Below are 17,565 nucleotides of genomic sequence, written 5' to 3'. Positions count from 1 at the left end.
AATACTACCAATGCTATAATGGTATTTGTGTGTGGTCACATCATTTAATTTACAGCAACGGACTTTCACTAAGACATCCTGGGAACCGTAGTTTACTCGCCACAGGGCTACAATCCCAGCAAACTACAGTTCCCATGTGTGTGTGTGTGTGTGTGTGGTTTTTTTTGGGGGGGGGTGAGCCATGTGCTTTAAATGCCTGGTGTGGATGTGACCTATATGAAAGGGCAGGTCTCCACCTCAGGCAACATACGGTCTAAAATTTGTCTTGGGGAAACACCTTTAGACTTGGAGACAGGTTGAATTAGAGCAGGCTGAGGGACTATGGATCGAGGCCTTCTCTGTCTGGCTCTCAGGACTTCCCCCAGACTGCCGCCATCACCTTGGGGTCTTTTGATTGACTAGGACAGTCTTATCCCAAAGTGGGTGATATCATCCCTTTGGGGGAGGGGAACTGGAATGATCCAGGGGTGGGGGCGGTAGTAGCTTCAGGTGCAATCGGGGGGGGGGCATTGAATGAAAATAAGGAAGCAAAGAGAAAGAAAAGAGAATGTTGCAAAAACCGTTTGTACATGTTTCATCTGTTGTGTAATGGTGTTTCCCCATGTGACATAAAGTCGTGATGTCTTTATTTGCCAAATAAACCCACAAAACGCAAGTTGTAACCGACCCGCTATCTTAATTTTCTGTGCGCAGCGCGGATGTTACTGTGGTTGAGTTCAGCAGATAATTTTGAAAGGTCAAGCTTCAAGGTGCCCATATTTAGAACAACGCCTTTCTTTACTATGTTGTAGGCAGAAATATAGATGCATAAAAGAACGCGGATTTGTCACTGCATCTTTCTGTTTGTTCACTGAAAGAAGGTAGATTTCACTCCCCCTCATCTCCCCCCCCCTTCATTTTTTATTTATTTGTAAATAATATGTTCTGGAAATAATTTTAGCATTATTATAATAATACGTTCTGGAAATAATTTTAGTATTATTATTTAACAGTTCTTTTTCTAATTTTGAGGGCTCGTTGCTAAATCCATTTTTTAAAAAAACTTGCTTAAATGTCTCAAAGAGCTGGTGGTATTCTAGCCATCCTGATAACTGATCTTATTTCTTCATATCTCTTTAATTTTATTTGATTGCCTTCCTGTATTAATAACAATAATAACAATAGTAAATAATAGTAATTAATAGTAATTAGTAGTAATTAATAAGTCAGCCAATTTCCTTTCATATTTTTCTTTTTCACTGCTTTGAAAGAAGGTAGATTTCTAGGGGGGCGCCGAGTATTTATTATTTTTTTCTGAAAAGGGGGCAGTAGACCAAATAGGTTTGGGGATCTCTGGTCCAGAATGTGTCCTTGGGCTGCAATAATGCCTCTTGCTTCCCTTGCAATAATGCCTCTTGCTTTACCCTGGCAAGTTCGTTTCTGCACATATGACCTGGCATGAAAAATGGCGTTGCAAAATTCAGAGAAGGGTGCGTTTCGAAAGGCGGCTGCATTTCGGTTTGCGTATCTGCTGGGGGAAAGTGGGGATTTGATAGCTTTGCCCTGAAATGAGACTGGAATCAGACCTCTCCCCTGCCCCTATCCATTAGACTGGGCAGAAAAGGCCGTAGACAAATGGTTTCTTTCTCAAAAGAGCCAAATTAGGTGTTGGACAGATGAATGGCCGAGCAGGTGACCAATTTGTACTTTCTGCTGTGGGGAAATAGTTTCCTTTGAAAGAACGTCCAGTTCTCTTCCCCCCCCCCTCTCTCCCTTTCTTAATCTTGCCTAACTTTTCACTCCTTCCTCCTTTCACTTGGGCAATGTCCCCCCACACTGGGGAAATTCCTCCTCTGCACAATATATAAGCCCCCTGGCCTGGTGGAAGGCTTTTGCACCATAGAGAAGACGACCCAGGCATCATGGCTGCTCTGCTCAGGGCTCTGACCCTGGCAGGTAAGAGGTGGGAAGGGCCCCCGGGGTGGAGGGTGGAAAAGAGACCAGGGTTTCCAAGCCTTGTAACGAGAGAAGGTTAGAGTCACCAGACCTCCAGGTCAGACCTGAAGCTTCCAGGTTTGCCTGGTTTCCTCCAGGTGGCAGGTGGCGGGGCTTGAATCTCCAGGTGGGTGAAAGTCCCTTACAATACAATACAATACAATACAATACAATACAATACAATACAATACAATACAATACAATACAATACAATACAATACAGATCATTAAGAAGATTGTGCATGAAGCTTGCAAGCTTCAGCCTGGCAGGAGCCAACTGCAAAATATAGCCTAGACAGTCTGCAGTGTCCGCTCCCCAATCCTCTCCCAATTAACCTCCGTCTCCAGGGGCCTCCCCTTGTGACATCACTGGGGGTCTCCCTTCATACCACCAGGGGCTGCCCCTAGGTCTCACTGCAAGTTATATTTACAGGTAGGTAGCCGTGTTGGTCTGAGTCGAAACAAAATTAAAAAATTCCTTCAGTAGCACCTTAAAGACCAACTAAGTTTTTATTTTGGTATAAGCTTTTGTGTGCATGCACACTTCATCATATACACTGAAACAGAAGTAGCCAGACCCTTATGTATATTCAGAGGGTGGGGGTGATGGGAATGGGTGATGGGCTGATAGGAGTGGTAAACCTGTTGATGACTGTTAACGACTGCAATTGGTCATGCCGGGGGGGGGGGGGGGAAGCAAGGGCTGAGGTGCTAAGGAAAGCTGGATCATGTATAATGAGATAAGAATCCTATGTCTCTGTTCATTCCAGGTGTCTCCATGGTTTCAAGCTTGCTAATGAGTTGCAATTCAGCAACTTCTCTTTCCAGTCTGTTCCTGAAATTTTTCTGTAATAAAACAGCTGCTTTGAGATCTTGTATAGAATGTCCTGGGAGATTGAAGTGTTCTCCTACTGGTTTCTCTGTCTTGTGATTCCTGATGTCAGATTTATGTCCATTTATAAATTTATGTCCATAAAAACTTAGTTGGTCTTTAAGGTGCTACTGAAGGATTTTTTTTTAATTTTGCAAGTTATATGTATCAGAGTCAAACAAAGATTCAAACAACCAAGGAACAGCGAGGAACGCCAAGCTGTCTCTCAAAGGAAGACGTCTCTCTGAAGTCTCAAAAGGACAGTGCATCCGGAATAGTTCAACTGATTCAGAATGAAGTCTTCATCAGAGAATAATTATCAATGAAATATACATACTAGTGAAAATCATACAAATGGATCAGTTTTCACTGGATAATGTAGCTGCTGTTGCATTCACTAACAGTAAATTACAAACAGTTACTAGCCAGCATGTTGCGTTAGCATTCCCACCAGGACACGCCTTTTGCAGCTGGATCTAGCAGTTGATAAGTCTTTTCTCTGCGTTCTGAAAAGCTCCCTCTGCAAATCCCTGGAGATCCGGTTATTGTCCAAAGGCAGCTGCCAATGTCAGGAGTGAGAGAAGGAAGCTTGCGTGGGGTAATGTTTGTTGGCTTGTGGTAACGAAGAAGCGGGAATTTCCACCGATGTGGCAGAACAATTTCCCTGCTGAAATACGAGAGGCCCCAATCAGCATTGGCATTCCGCCGGCTCCTCAATACACTCCTGTTTAGACAGCAAGCATCCCCAGCGAGCATCTCCAAGCTTGACAGTTTACATTGAGCTCTTTTAATTGCTGTGCTGTATGGACGTGTTTGCTGCTCGTTTTGATTGTGGATTTTTTTTAAAAAATGTTTTTGATGGAATTGTTTTTATCATTTGTCAGTTTTACACCTTGTCAGCTTCTTAAAATGTGGTGCATAGAATTGGACACAGTATTCCAGGTGTGGTCTAACCAAGGCAGAATAGAGTGGTACTCTGACTTCCCTTGATCTGGACACTATTTTCCTGTTGATGCAGCCTGGAATAGTGTTAGTTCATCACCCTGAACTTCCCGAAATCTTCCTATAACCTTTCTTCTTGGTTCTTGTCTTGCAGCCTTAGTCTCCTGTCTCCAGCTGGCTGATGCCATCCAGATTGTCGCCACCCCATCGACCGCCCGCTTAGGACAAATGGTCACCCTTTCTGTGCAGGGCATAAGGGACCCCACCATCTGCTTTTGGTTCCGGGGTAACAAATTCGACAAGGGTCGAATGATCTACCAGGTTGAGGCAGGAAGGGTGGTCTCAAAGGGTGGGGGCTCCACGGACCGCCACAGCCTGGGGAGAGACTGCGCCCTAGTCATCCAAGGCGTGCAGCCCCCCGACGCCGGGGACTACTATTTTATTGCCCTGCATGGGCGCCGCTCAAGCCAAAGATGGGAAGATGCTCTGACACGGCTGCAAGTTTCCAGTGAGTACATAAAGGGAAAATGAGACTATTCTGGGGGTGGGGTGGGTGGATGGATGGATGGGGAGGCTGGGAGCAGCCTGAAGGATCTGCAGGGATTCAGAGTTTACCCACTGTCATGGACTGTTTGAACGCAGAGGAATGGTGGGGGGAACCAGTTGGGGAACCCCCAAGGGAAGAAGGCTCAGAGGGATGAGTGGTCAGAGGGAGAAGAGGGAGAAGATTGGAAGGAGGAGCTGTCGGAAGCTGAAGAGGTAACAGGGTATAGTGAGCAGGAAGAGGCTGTGGTAGAAAGAAATCTAGAATCAGAGCTGAAGCAGAGGAGGAAGGAGGCCAAGAGGCCAAGATGATTCAGGCTGGTGAAGAGTCAGGGGCATTCACTGCTCCTGGTGTAACAAGCTCCCCTCCCTTCTGGTCTCCCAGAACCAGGAGAGGCATGAAAAGCGTAGTGAAGAGACTGACTGCATGCAGGCACAGTCTCCAATTGCTTGGAAAAAGCCCTGGAGAGGAGGGGACTTTCAGTCTTGGCAAGTGATTTCGTGGAGCAAGACCTACAGGGAATGAGCTGCTCTGCTCATTAGGCACGGCACTCAGCCAAGTCTGTGGAGATGGTAGTTTTGCTAATAAAGAGCTGACTCCCAACTTTAAACTGTGTGATTACTTGCCGGCACGCTCGGTCACTCCCGCAAAGGTTTGAATCCTTCCACTTCAATTACACATGTCAAATTTGCAATCAGAGTGTCTTGACCTTGTCTACCGCCTCTTGATGTCTTGGCTAAAGGGAGGGAGAATTGTGTAGTGGTTGGAGGGCTGGATATAGATCAGGAGACTTGGGTTCGAGTCTGTACTCAGGCCTGGGATAATCCGGGGCCACTCACAGCCTAACTGATCTCTGCTGAGAGGGTAAAGTGAGGGACACACACACCCTGAATTCCTTGGAGGAAGTGCATGCTAAAGAAAAATGTAATGGCTGCATAATAAGCTGCCCACTGACAAGTATTAAGTGCCATTGCATGTCAGCTATTGATTTTGCCAAGTGTTTGACTGGCCTTGCTCCTGTGTCTCAAATAGCAGCTTGCAATGTAGAAATCTGGTTATCTGGTTTATTATTATTATTATTATTATTATTATTATTATTATTATTATTATTTGGTTATCTGGTGGGTAAAAGGGATTGTGTGTGTGTGTGTGTGTGTGTGTGTGTGCGCGCGTGTCTGTCTGTACCACAAAAATGGTTTGCCTGTGGATTATGCTGCTAGCTCAGGCACAGGAGCAAGAACAGGGAACAAGATAGCAATGAGTGGTTACCCGGGGGGGGGGGTTGCCAACTGATGAGACAGCAACTGCTCTTTTGCCCCTGGCATCAGCTTGATCTGCAAAAGCCGAGAGGTCATGCAAATTATACCAGGCCCAGTAGAAAAGTTGGCAACTCTAGTGAAGTTGGAAACTCTGCGAGAGGCAATTTCCTCCCCACCCTTGAGCTGACTCTCTCCCTCTTCATTACAGACTGATGAATCTGGAACCCCTCCCATGGACCAACAGGATGAAGGAACTGTCCCTTTGGATGAATGAATTTCCCCTTTGGTTCCACTTCCCTTCCTTCTCTCTGATCTCCTCTTGCCTCCCACTAAAGGAGAACACCTCAATAAAATATCCACACTGGCAATTCAAAACAGCCTGGAGATGTGTTTGTGTTAGGTGCGTGCAGTGTTTCAAATGCCGTGCTTGAACCAGGGGATCTGTGGCCAGGATGAAGACCCTCTGGCCCATCAGATGGCAGCTGGAGTCAACATCTGAAGGGCCAGAGGGACCTCATTCCTGGTGTGCGAGTTGTCTGTCAGGGATGGGGAAATGGGGACTTTCCAGATGTTGTTGGAGAGCTGTTGCGGAGTGATTTTTTTCAGTTGGAGGAAGGCGTAGGAGCCAACTCCTAGGGGCCAGGGTCCCTTCACCACCCCCACAGAATATGTGAGGAAGCTGTGTCCCCCCCAAAGTCGATGGGCATTGCCAGTCAAATGGTCTTGTGATTGATTATGCAGGGCATACGTGCCCCCCCCCCAGTTGGCACCCTTGGAGGAAGGAATATAAACTGTGTTCAAAATAGACAATCTCTCTCTCCCCCCCTCTCTCTGTGAATTTCTTTGTGGTTTTTAAATGGTGAAGGGCTTAGGCTCAGAGATAGGGCATCTGCTTGGCATCTCCTGGTAGGACTTTCTGAAACCCAGGAGCGCTGCCACTGCCAGTCAGTGCAGACAAGACCAAGACAGATGGGCAAAGCCACTTAAACAGTGCAGGCAGAGTCCAGAGAGAAAAGTCCAAACCAGCACTTTCCCGAACAAACGGAACAAAAACGGCATATAATTTGAGGAGACAGGAACCTAAAGGCTTTGTCTTTCTCAGGTCAGGTCACAAGAGCTTTTTAACAGTGGAAGGGACTTCCTCGAGAGGTTGTGGACTCTCCTTCCTTGGAGGTTTTCAAGAAGAGGTTGGATGGCCATCTGTCATGGATGCCTTAGCTGAGATTCCTGCATTGCAGGGGGGTTGGACTAGATGACCCTTGGGGTCCCTTCCAACTCTACGATTCTAAGACTTTCTGCTAAGCAACACCTCCACCTGTCCCCCTCTTGGATAGCTAACAGTAGCATCAGCAGAATTAACCCTTAAATGGCAAAGTTAATGAGCCCTGCTGTTCCAACAGAACCAAAACCTTACTCAGCTCCCTCCGCCCCGTGACAATCTGTTGGCCCTGACACAGCGGGGGCTTTTCTGGAGATTTCCAGAGTTGATTTAGCCTCTTTGAGGAGGGGTGGAGGGGTAGAAAGAGGAAAAGGAATGTAAATATTTACCAGCACAATAGAGCAGGGGATTTCCCCTGCACTGATTCAGTTCAAAAGGACTCGCAGAACAAGGAAGCCCAAAAGGATCAGACAGATCTCCTCCCTGTCCCTCTGAACTAAGGGACAATCATGTTTGTCTGGTTTTTCTAAGCTCTGCCCTTGTGTTCTAAAGTGCCGCTTGACCTGCAGAAACCAGCCGTTGACTATTTTCATCGCGATTGTGAAGCACGGCCTTCTGCCATTCTCGGCAGACCAAGCTGCTGCGCATGAGAACCGAGGCCTGTGAAAGAAAGGCTTGGCAATGCCCCGTGTGCTTTTCTGCAAAACCCACCATGAACTGCAATTATTTTGCTGCAAAAGCTGAGGAAGGGTGGTTTGTGTTCGAATCATGCCCGCAGCAGATATAAACCACCGCCCAGGCCAAAGACCCTCCGATACCTTATCCCAAATCAGGATCTGCCATATATTTGATGTCATGCCCTTGTGGACATGTTCTGCAACATGCTATTGACGTAATAATAGCACATTTGTGGTGGATTTATTCTGTGCTAGTTTGTTCTGCAATGCTTCTCCAATGCTACTGTCACAATGGGTGCAATTCTGAGCTTTGTCTGTGGTTTATTGCTGTAGATCATGGCATCAGTGCAGTTGACATATATTGATCAAAGAAGAGATCCTGCAATTCAGAGCTGTCCTGACCCTAGTATTAATCTTTATTTTAAATGTGACCTTGAGGGTATACTTAATGCCAAGCTCAGCACATAAATCGCCTGTTACCAGCAAAGTTTAATTGTCACCTCCCGTAAGAAAAAATTGGGTTCCGCAGAGACAACAAAGTCTTCCTCCGAAAGTAAAGTCATGACTCAGGAAGCCTGCAGATCACCAATTAGTCATTTCTCATGAGACTAACATTTGCACGTATTGACTCCAGCAAAACGTTTCAGAAAGGTTTTCGGCAGAGTCCCTTGTGAGATTTCACTGAGGCTTTTTGACAATCCCCCCCCTGATATTCTTGCAGAGAAGCTGATAAAATGTGGGCTGGACCAAGTAACTGTTAGATGGATTTGTAGCTCGTTGAACCTGTAGAGCAGGGGTCCCCAGACTTACCCGCCTTTGGGCTGGTGCCCGCCGCGCCGACTGCGCGGCGGGCCGGAGGGTGGGGGTGTGCGCGCACAGTGGGCTGGAGGGTGGGGGAGTGCGTGCCAGTGTGCATGCGCACACCCATTTACTGGCGCAGTGGCGCGCTTCCAGACTGAAAAAAACCGCCGAAAATTGTTTGTGCGCATGCGTATGGGCCTCCCCCGACCCGGAAGTGCACCTCCCCCGACCCGGAAGTGCACCGGAAATGACCTCTTCTGGGTCGGGAGAGGCCCATACGCATGCGCAGAAATGATTTTCGGCGATATTTTCCGATCCGGAATGGCACCGCCGTGCAGCGTGCTGCAAGAAAGGGGGCGGCGGCAGCGGGCGGCGGGGGGCGTCGTGGGCCGGATTGGGAGGCCAATTGGGCCGCATCTGGCCCACGGGCCGTAGTCTGGGGACCCCTGCTGTAGAGTGCTCATGAATGGGTCTTCATCATCCTGGGAAAAGGAGACAAGCAGGGCTCTGTAATGGACCTGGCATTGTTCAACGTCTTTATAAATGACTTGGGTGAAGGAATTAGGGGATGCTCATCCCATTTGCAGGTGACACCAAACTGGGAGGGGTACGGTAGCTAAGGTTGCGGAAGACAGAATCAGAATTCAAAATGGCCTTAACGGATTGGAGAACTGGGCCAAAACTAACAAAATAAATTTCAATAGGGACAAATGCAAGGTTCTGCACTTAGGCAGGAAGACCCAGCTGCACAAATATAAGATGGGGGACACCTGACTTACTAGCAGTACATGTGAAAAGGATCTAGGGGTCTTGGTGGACCACATGCTGAACATGAGTCAACAGGGTGATGCAGCAGCAAAAAAAGGCTAACCCTGTTCTAGGCTGCATCAACAGAAATATAGTGTCCAGATCAAGGGAAGTAATAGAACCACTTGGTCAGACCACACTTGGAATACTGTGTCCAATTCTGAGCACCACAATTTTAGAAGGATGTTGACAAGATGGAACATGTGCAGAGGAAGGCAACCAAGATGATCAGGGGTTCTGGAAACAAAGCCTTATGAGGAACAGTTGTGGGAGTTGGATGCATTTAGCATGGAGAAGAGGAGACTGAGAGGAGATATGATATCTGAAAGGTTGCCACGTGGAAGATAGAGCAAGCTTGTTCTCCACTGTTCCAGAGGGCAGAACCGATTGATTCCATTTACAAGAAAGGAGATTCTGATTAAACACCAGGAAGAACTTTCTGATAGTAAGAGTTGTTCGACAGTGGAACAAGCTACCTTGGAAGATGGGGGACTCTCCTTCCTTGGAGAGGAGTTGGACTAGATGACCCTTGGGGTTGGACTAGATGACCCTTGGGGTCCCTTCCAACTCTACGATTCTCTGCTATCCCTCTAGGGATGGTGAGCAGGGAGCAGATGGGTGTTGGACATGCAGGGGAGTTCAAGCACGTTTCTTGCAACAGCACCACCTTATTGCTGTCCAGATGGGCTCAGGCACAACAAAAGCAGAACAAAAACAATCTATTTTTTAAAAAAATAATTTTTATTGGTTTTTATACAAAGAAGACAAACATAACATAGAATGTAGACTCTGTCCCTTCAATTTCCCTCCACCCACAAGACCACTTCCGCCACCAGTAGTACCCGTGAGCATTGGGAACCAAAGGGGTCCATTTTTGGCTGGGTTTGACCTCCCCCCTCCTTCCTCCCCCCTCATCCCCTCCCTGCCACTGAGAGGACAGGGATGGAGGTTCTCTGAGGCTTGGTTTCCCCCCAGTTGATTCTTCAGCATAACAATCCAATTTAACAAAAAACAACAACAAAAGGACAATAAAAAAGAAAAAAGAAAAAGAAAAGAAGAAAAAAGAAAAGAAAAAAAAGAACTATAAATTCCCAAATCTTAATTTCTTAACATTGTAGTTGTGACTTCCTCGAATCTCTTCCTCCTGGTTTTCCTAACTTCTCTAATTATTTATGGCGGGTTTTCTACTCTAATTCAAAATCTTATTCTTACACTATTAACTTAATCCTCCTCCTTCTTCGTGCCGGCCTCCCACGAGCCCTCTTCTGCCACAAGAGGGACTCGCGGGGGCCAGCACTTCAAAGGTTCCATTTTTTGTGTCTGGGTTTCCCTCTACCCCCTCCCCTCCCCCCAGGGCACCCCCTGCCACTGGGTGCCACCGAGTAAAGAGAGAGAGACAGGCAGCTCTCTACTCAAACACCTATCTAAACACAAACTTATTCATACTAATCCAAAAACTTCTTTCCTCAGCCCATCTTCTAACTCCCTCCAGAAAGGTCAGTCTTTACAACACTCTCCTTCCCCCCTCCCGATATCTTTTCCCCCAATTGGATCAGCATTCCTTAAGCAAGCCAAGATGTCAGAAACCGTCATTCAAAAACCAAAAAGCCTTTAAGTTAGAATTCTCACCCCACACCAGTTCTTTCCCCCTTGCAACTCCAGACCCCTATTCCCCCCTCCCCTGCCTTTCCTCTCCCTCAATGACATAACTCCCCACTTCAGTCCCTCCAGGTTCCTTCTTTCCATTAATCTTCATTTCAATTTGCTTCTCCTTGTCACTCTGTTCTTCTTTTTCAAATCCTTGTTTTACCTCATCCACAAAGTATTTTTTATGGTCCAGATCGCCTTCTTCTTTGTCATCAAATTGTTGCTCCTCATACTCAGTCCCAGAGTCAAAATTATCAGAGTCAAAATTGTCCAAATCCTGATCTTGAACCTCATTTTCTAATAATGATCCATTAGGATGTTGTCGTTCCTTGTAAATGTCCTCCCATATTTGTAGATAATTCAGCACAGCCACCTGGAAGGCTTGAGAATACTTTGTTTTCATAGTTCTCTTAACCGCAGACAGGCAGAAGATAGAGGGCAAAGGGTGCTGGAAAATTCCTTGCTTTTACACGGTCGGCTCCATCTTGGCTGATCTTCTCTTTTGTCTTTAACTCCATCAAAAATCCAGTCCCAATTCCAAATTTTTACTTCCACAGCAACGCAATAGATTTCCTTAGTCTTTTAGCAACTTGGCAGCTTTTGACAGCTTTTGACAGCTGTCAAAATACTTTCCCCTTATTGATGCTAAACCTCAAGGGGTGCCGGACTCGGGAGCTGAGAAGGGTTGAAAAAGTCTTTCTTTCTCTCGGGTTCACAATCCAAAAACTTTCTTCCTTTTTCGGCTTGAGGATATTTAATGCGCCTCCCAATTAGCCAATAGGAAGAGATCAACTTCCGTTTTTTTAAAAATCTCTCCTATTCTCGAGATTAATTTTTTAAAAGTCCAAATGTAAATTTCACTTACTTTGTGTAAGTCTCTTATTTTTTTTGGAAGAATCCGCCGCTTGCTGGGTGAAGACTCGGAGCTTCGCCTCTCGGAGGTAAAATGGATCCCAAAATGGCTCCCGCGACTCCACTCCGCTGGCTCTCGATCGCTCTACTGAGCTCTCGGGCAGCGGAGGATTCGCGGAACGGAGCAGCTGCTGGGTCATGAGTCGCCGGGACGCTCTTCCCGGTGCTTCTGTGGGGAGTCCGCTCACTCTGCGGACTCCCCCCCCCCTCCGAGAGGCCAGGGACTTCGGAACGCGAAGTCCCTGCATCCTCCTTCCTCGGCGCGACGGACCGGAAGCCAGAACAAAAACAATCTAGAACATTTGTGGTATAAAAAGTTATGGGATTTCAGCAAGCACAAACAGCAGTGGGGTCGTTTGTGACTACCCTGAGAGCAACATGTGAGCTAAAAATAAGAGATCAAAATTAGGGTTGCCAGACTCAATAGAGGACAGGACTTCTGTGCCTTTAATTTCCCTGCTCTCTTTTGAGTCTGGAAACCTTAAAGAGAAACCAGCAGACCCTTTGCTTGGAAATTAAACAAAGGGTCTGCTGGTTTCTCTTTAAGGTTTCCAGACTCAAAAGAGAGCAGGGCAATTAATGGCACAGAAGTCCTGTCCTCTATTGAGCCTGGCAACCCTAATCACAGTAAAACAACTAAAAACCTATAGTAAGAACAAAATTCATTTGCCATAAGCATCCTGAAACCTCTTTCTTTAGAGCTAATTCTGCATACAGTGGTACCTTGGTTTAAGAACAGCTTAGTTTATGAACAACTTGGATTAAGAACGCTGCAAACCCGGAAGTAGATGTTTTGGTTCGTGAACTTTGCCTTGGAAGCAGAACATGTTCTGCTTCCTGTTGAGTGTGTTCCATTTGTAAATTGAGTCCCTAGCTGCTATGGGAAAGCACACCTTGATTTAAGAATGCTTTGGTTTAAGAACGGACTTCTGGAAAGGATTAATTTCGTAAACCAAGATACTGTACCACTGTTATTTCATTTCTCACTTAATGTTCCTATCCAGTAGGTGGCAGGAGAGATCACAGTATAGTACGTATCTTTTGGCTAACAAAATAAAAAAATTCCTTCCAGCAGCACCTTAAAGACCAACTAAGTTTTTTATTTTGGTATTGTAGCCTCAGCTTCAGGATCTGCCTTCCAGTGAGCACTCGGGGCTGATTTCCTTCAGAATGGATAGGTTTGATCTTCTTGCAGTCCATGGGACTCTCAAGAGTCTCCTCCAGCACCAGAATTCAGAAGCATCCATTCTTCGGCGATAAGCAACCAGGTATTACGAGCCAACATTTCTGTGATAAAGCAGAGACGGGAGATTGTTCCTCTTTTGGCCCCTTGGCCAGATGTGGCACATAGATAATGTCTCTCGTGATGTGCCCCTCCCTCAGAGATATAGCACAGGTTGCAAAAGCGGGCAGCAGCCTCCATCTTTAAGCAGCGCCGCCCTCCCAACCCCCCCAAATCCATATCAGATCTGAACATAGCAGAATCCATCAATATTTCCTCTTTCTCAAGCATTCCTAAGCAAGCCAAGCCAAACTGGTTCCGGCCCCAGGCAAACGGGTTTGTTTTTTTTGGTGACCAACACTTGGAGGTGGGTGTGACCTCCTCGCACATTCCCGGTGCGGTTTCTGAGACAAAGGCCAGCCAATGGCCTCATTAATTCACGAAAGCTGCAAGCGCCTCCTTTGAGGGTTTGTGAGCTCCTCTCATACCAGATGCGTTTGCCCGATGCGAACATGAATGGCTTGACTAATATCCTGGGTTCCCTTCCCTGGCATATTCGCCTTTTAAACATTGTAGGGTTTTTTTAAGGGTTCTGGAAATTGTAGCTCTGCGAGGGGTCAACTACCTCTCCCAGCATTCAAAATCCTCTTTCAAATGGAGATTTTTGCAGTTGGGGAATTGAGGGGGGAATGCATGCAAAGCGTGGGATGAAGGAACCATCAATGGGAAAATGTGCACGTACTCTGGAAGCAGTAGTATTGTGGGGAATTCAGACGTGCAGAGCAGCTTCGTGATAAGCACATCCACTCTCCCTTTCTGAGTTTATAAAGTCTCCCATGTGTTTCTGAATGCCTAGTTTTAGAGCTTGCAGAACAAATTCTCTCTCTCCCCCCGGTTCTCTTCCCATGAGCCTTCTGCAGAGTGACTCTAGGAGCTGATCCTCACTGGCTAACACACTTCTTTTCACACCGATTCAATGCAAAGGCTTCTTCCCCGTGGCCAGAAATTCCCCATTTCATGCTGATTGGTTGTCTCTGGGATGTTGGAGACAGGGACCCTGCTGTGGAAATGGAAATAGATCTTCCCCCACCCCCAGCAACCCCGAACAGCTACCCTTCTGCCCATTAGCAAATCAGGAACGAATGCACAACAAATTCTCACTGTCGTATAACTGACCCCAGAAACAAATAGAAGAGAATGCTCACTTAATGACTGGACACAGTCTAACCTCCGTGTAGCCTTTGTGTCAGCAAATCAGGACAAATGCTCAGTGCCGAGGTTGCCCAGAGGAACCCCAGGAGGGGGAGGGGACTGGAGGAAAGCCCTTTGAGGAAAGGTTGAAAAAGTTGCCTACTTTTCGCCTGGAGAAGAGACAGTTAGGAGACACGATAGCTATCTCTAAATACCTGACCGGCTGTCAATTAGATGATGGAGCAAATATTTTCATGTTGCTTCAGAGGGGAGGGCCCAGAGCGATGGCTTCACATTACCAGAGTGTTTGAGGAAGGAGGGTTTGAGCAGGAACTGGCTCAAGACATGGTGGTGCCTGAGGCGAACCACAAAATGGCGCCCCTGGGTGAAGGGGTGAGTGAAGATTTGCATCAGGAACAAGAGGGAATAGAGATCGATGTCGGAAACAAGGGTGAGAGGAGACCAGCAGCCTCCTATTTGCCAAGAGGCTCCAAGGAGCAGGCAGCAGCTATTGTTGCCATCACGGCAACATCAGCAGTGGGCATTGCATTCCTTGGAAGCCAGATATGCTGCCTCGGTGAATGCTGCCGCCTGAGGCAGTCGCCCCACACTGCCCCATGTGTAGGCCGGCCCAGACCATAGCGCAATGCTAGAGAATCTGCCACAGAAGGTTCTAAGGCCGATCGCTCGCATCTCCAGGTAGGGCTGCATGAAACCAACATCTTTGTAAATGGCTTGGGTGAAGGAATTGAGGGGACGCTCATCAGATTTGCAGATGGCAGCAAACTGGGAGGGGTAGCTAAGGTCGAAGAAGACAGAATCTGAATTCAAAATGGCCTTAACACATTGGAGAACTGGGGGCAAGCTAACAAAAGAATTTCAATAGGGACAAATGCAAGGTTCTGCATTTAGGCAGGAAGAAGCAGCTGCACAAATATAGGATGGGGGACACCCGGCTTACTAGCAGTACATGTGAAAAGGATCTAGGGGTCTTGGTGGACCACAAGCTGAACACGAGTCAAAAGGGTGATACAGCAGCAGCCAAAAACAAAACAAAAAAACTTAACACGATTCCAGGCTGCATCAACAGAAAAATAGTGTCCAGATCAAGGGAAGTCAGAGTACCACTCTATACTCTATTCTGCCTTGGTTAGACCACACCTGGAATACTGTGTTCAATTCTGTGCACCACAATTTAAGAAGGGTGTCGACAAGTTGGGAGGTGTGCAGAGGAGGGCAACCAAGATGATCAAGGGTCTGGAAACAAAGCCTTGTGAGGAGTGCTTGAAGGAGCTGGATATATTTAGCCTGGAAAAGATGAGACTGAGAGGAGATATGACAGCCATCTTCAAAGAGTGGAGTCTCCTTCTTTGGAGGTCTTTAAGCAGAGGCTTGACAGCCATCTGTCAGGAATGCTTTGATGGTGTTTCTTGCTTGGCAGGGGGTTGGACTGGATGGCCCTTGTGGTCTCTTCCAACTCTATGATTCTATGATTCTATGAAATATATCAAGGGCTGTCACATGGAGGAAGGAGCAAACTTGTTTTCTCCTGCTCTGGAGGGTAGGACTCGAACCAAGTTACAAGAAAGGAGATTCCGGCTAAACATTTGGAAAAACTTTCTGATAGTAAGAGCTGTTTGACAGTGGAGCAGACTCCCACGAGAGGTGGTGGACTCTCCTTCCTTGGAGGTTTTTAAGCAGAGGTTGGGTGGCCATCTGTCATGGATGCTTTAGCTGATATTCCTGCATTGCAGGGGGTTGGACTAGATGACCCTTGGGTCCCTTCCAACTCTATGATTCTATAAACTAGAAGGACCAGAAGGACCTGCAAACTTCCTGATGCTACAGGTCGTTTAAAAGTGGCAGAGTTGGCTTGGGAGGAGGGTGGACTCTCCTTCCACCTACGATTTTCTGCATTGATAGCGGGTTGGATGTCTTGACCTTTGAGCTTCCTCTGAACTATGTTCCTCCTTAAAGAGGAACCATGCAGGAGATGGGAGGGTTGACCTGGCCTTGTGTGTGCTTTAATGTCAACTTGTGGAAGCCGGCTTCAATGGCGAGGCTCAGACCCAGAACATCTGAAGGGAGGACCAAATCAGACATGGTGTTCAAGTGGTCTTATCCTCACCCGACTGTCGTATATGTTTAAGGGATTATTTCAGGCCCTCCAAGTGTCTCTATTTTCCAGGGACGCCCTCGATTTACAGCTGTCCCAGTTTCTGAGTTGATCCTGGAATGTCCCGCTTTTCCTTTTTCCCTTTTTAAAATATAATTTTTATTACATTTTCTATTTCACATTTCAAAATATTCATTCAAGCAACCTTAAATCAATTGCTTCCCTGCATATTGAACCAAACCATTCAATAATCCATTGTTACAACCATCAAAGCTTATTTACACTGTTGAATTCAACTTAATGCTACCAGCATTTTTAAATAAACACAATTTCCCCCCATATATTCAGTAAACATTTTCCAGTCTTCTTTAAACATACATTCTTCTTGTTCTCTTATTCTATATGTTAAATCTGCAAGCTGCACGCATTCCATCAGTTGTCCCACTTTTCCTTGGGATGTCCCTGTTTTCTTCAGAGAAATTTTGGAGGGTATGGATTTATCCGACCCCTGAACCGTCTGAACACAGCCCTGTATCGGGAAGGTTTTTTTTATTTTATTTAAACTGTTTAATGTTTTAGTCTGTTTATTGTAGTCAGTTGGGTGGGGTATAAATAGTAATGTTGTTGTTGTTGTTGTTGTTGTTGAATAGGATGTCCCTATTTTCATCCGAGAAATGTTGGAGTGTATGTGTATTGTGCCACTTTAAATAGCCACAGCTTCACCCAAAGGATTCTGGGAGCAGAGGTTTGTTAAGGGTGCTGAGCAAAGCATGCCCAGCCATTAGGAAAGGTGAAACACTGCCTCAGGCGGTCGATGTCCCCAGGTGACATGCCTGCGACTGTCCTGTCACCTCTTTCAGTGATGGAGAGGCACTGCTGCCAGTGGCACCGATTTGGGGCCAGATCACGTCCATTTGGGGCGAGAGCTCACTGAAAATTGGAGCCATCTTGCCTGAAAAATGGGCGCCATCTCCGCCTGGGTAAGGCAGCCAGGCAAGGTGGCAATTCTTGCCCCGGCACTGAGAGTTGTTAGGAGGCCTCTTATTCTCCCCCCAGAACTATAATTCCCAGAGCTTCACAGGGAGTAGGATTGATAGCTGAACCACTCTGAATTGTAGCTCTTTGAGGGGGAATGGGGTCTCCTGACAACTCTCTGTACCCTTAGCCAACCCTACATACCAGATGTGAGAAAGCATGGGAGGTCATATCTCGTTTGGCCCTGAGAATAAACAAGGATCTCTCTGAGCAAGTGCAGAGTGCAGTTCGGCCACCACTGCCTACATGTATAACTTGGCATCTCTTTGCTTTGTTCTGGGTCAGTCGGCACAGTCGGCAAGGCACGCTGCCACCACGGCCCAAGGAGCCCAGACTAACCAGCACATAGACGCCTCTGCCAATGGATAACCTCTAGGTGACTCATTCACTCAAATTCCCAGCACCACA

At 46.8% G+C, this 17,565-nt stretch overlaps 1 protein-coding gene across 1 annotated transcript; it reads left to right on the top strand.

Moving 5' to 3' along the window:
* Window positions 1-1,888: 1,888 nt before the first annotated feature.
* Window positions 1,889-5,965, top strand: CEACAM16 (CEA cell adhesion molecule 16, tectorial membrane component). Its single transcript, XM_088672661.1, has 3 exons — window positions 1,889-1,935; window positions 3,942-4,295; window positions 5,799-5,965. Exons 1-3 carry the CDS (start codon window positions 1,902-1,904, stop codon window positions 5,801-5,803), a joined length of 393 nt encoding a protein of 130 aa, XP_088528787.1. The 5' UTR covers window positions 1,889-1,901; the 3' UTR covers window positions 5,804-5,965.
* Window positions 5,966-17,565: the final 11,600 nt, after the last annotated feature.

The sequence above is a fragment of the Zootoca vivipara genome, chromosome 6 (assembly GCF_965207765.1).
Source record: "Zootoca vivipara chromosome 6, rZooViv2.hap1.1, whole genome shotgun sequence".
NCBI classification, from domain to species: Eukaryota; Metazoa; Chordata; class Lepidosauria; order Squamata; family Lacertidae; genus Zootoca; species Zootoca vivipara.
This window is presented reverse-complemented; position numbering and strand designations above follow the sequence as displayed.

What these genes read in the sequence shown, in the direction of transcription:
- CEACAM16 (XM_088672661.1), top strand. Translation starts at nt 1,902, where the DNA reads ATGGCTGCTCTGCTCAGGGCTCTGACCCTGGCAG. An exon ending in CAGGGCTCTGACCCTGGCAG is followed by an intron (nt 1,936 to 3,941) that starts GTAAGAGGTGGG and finishes CTTGTCTTGCAG; the next exon opens with CCTTAGTCTCCTGTCTCCAG.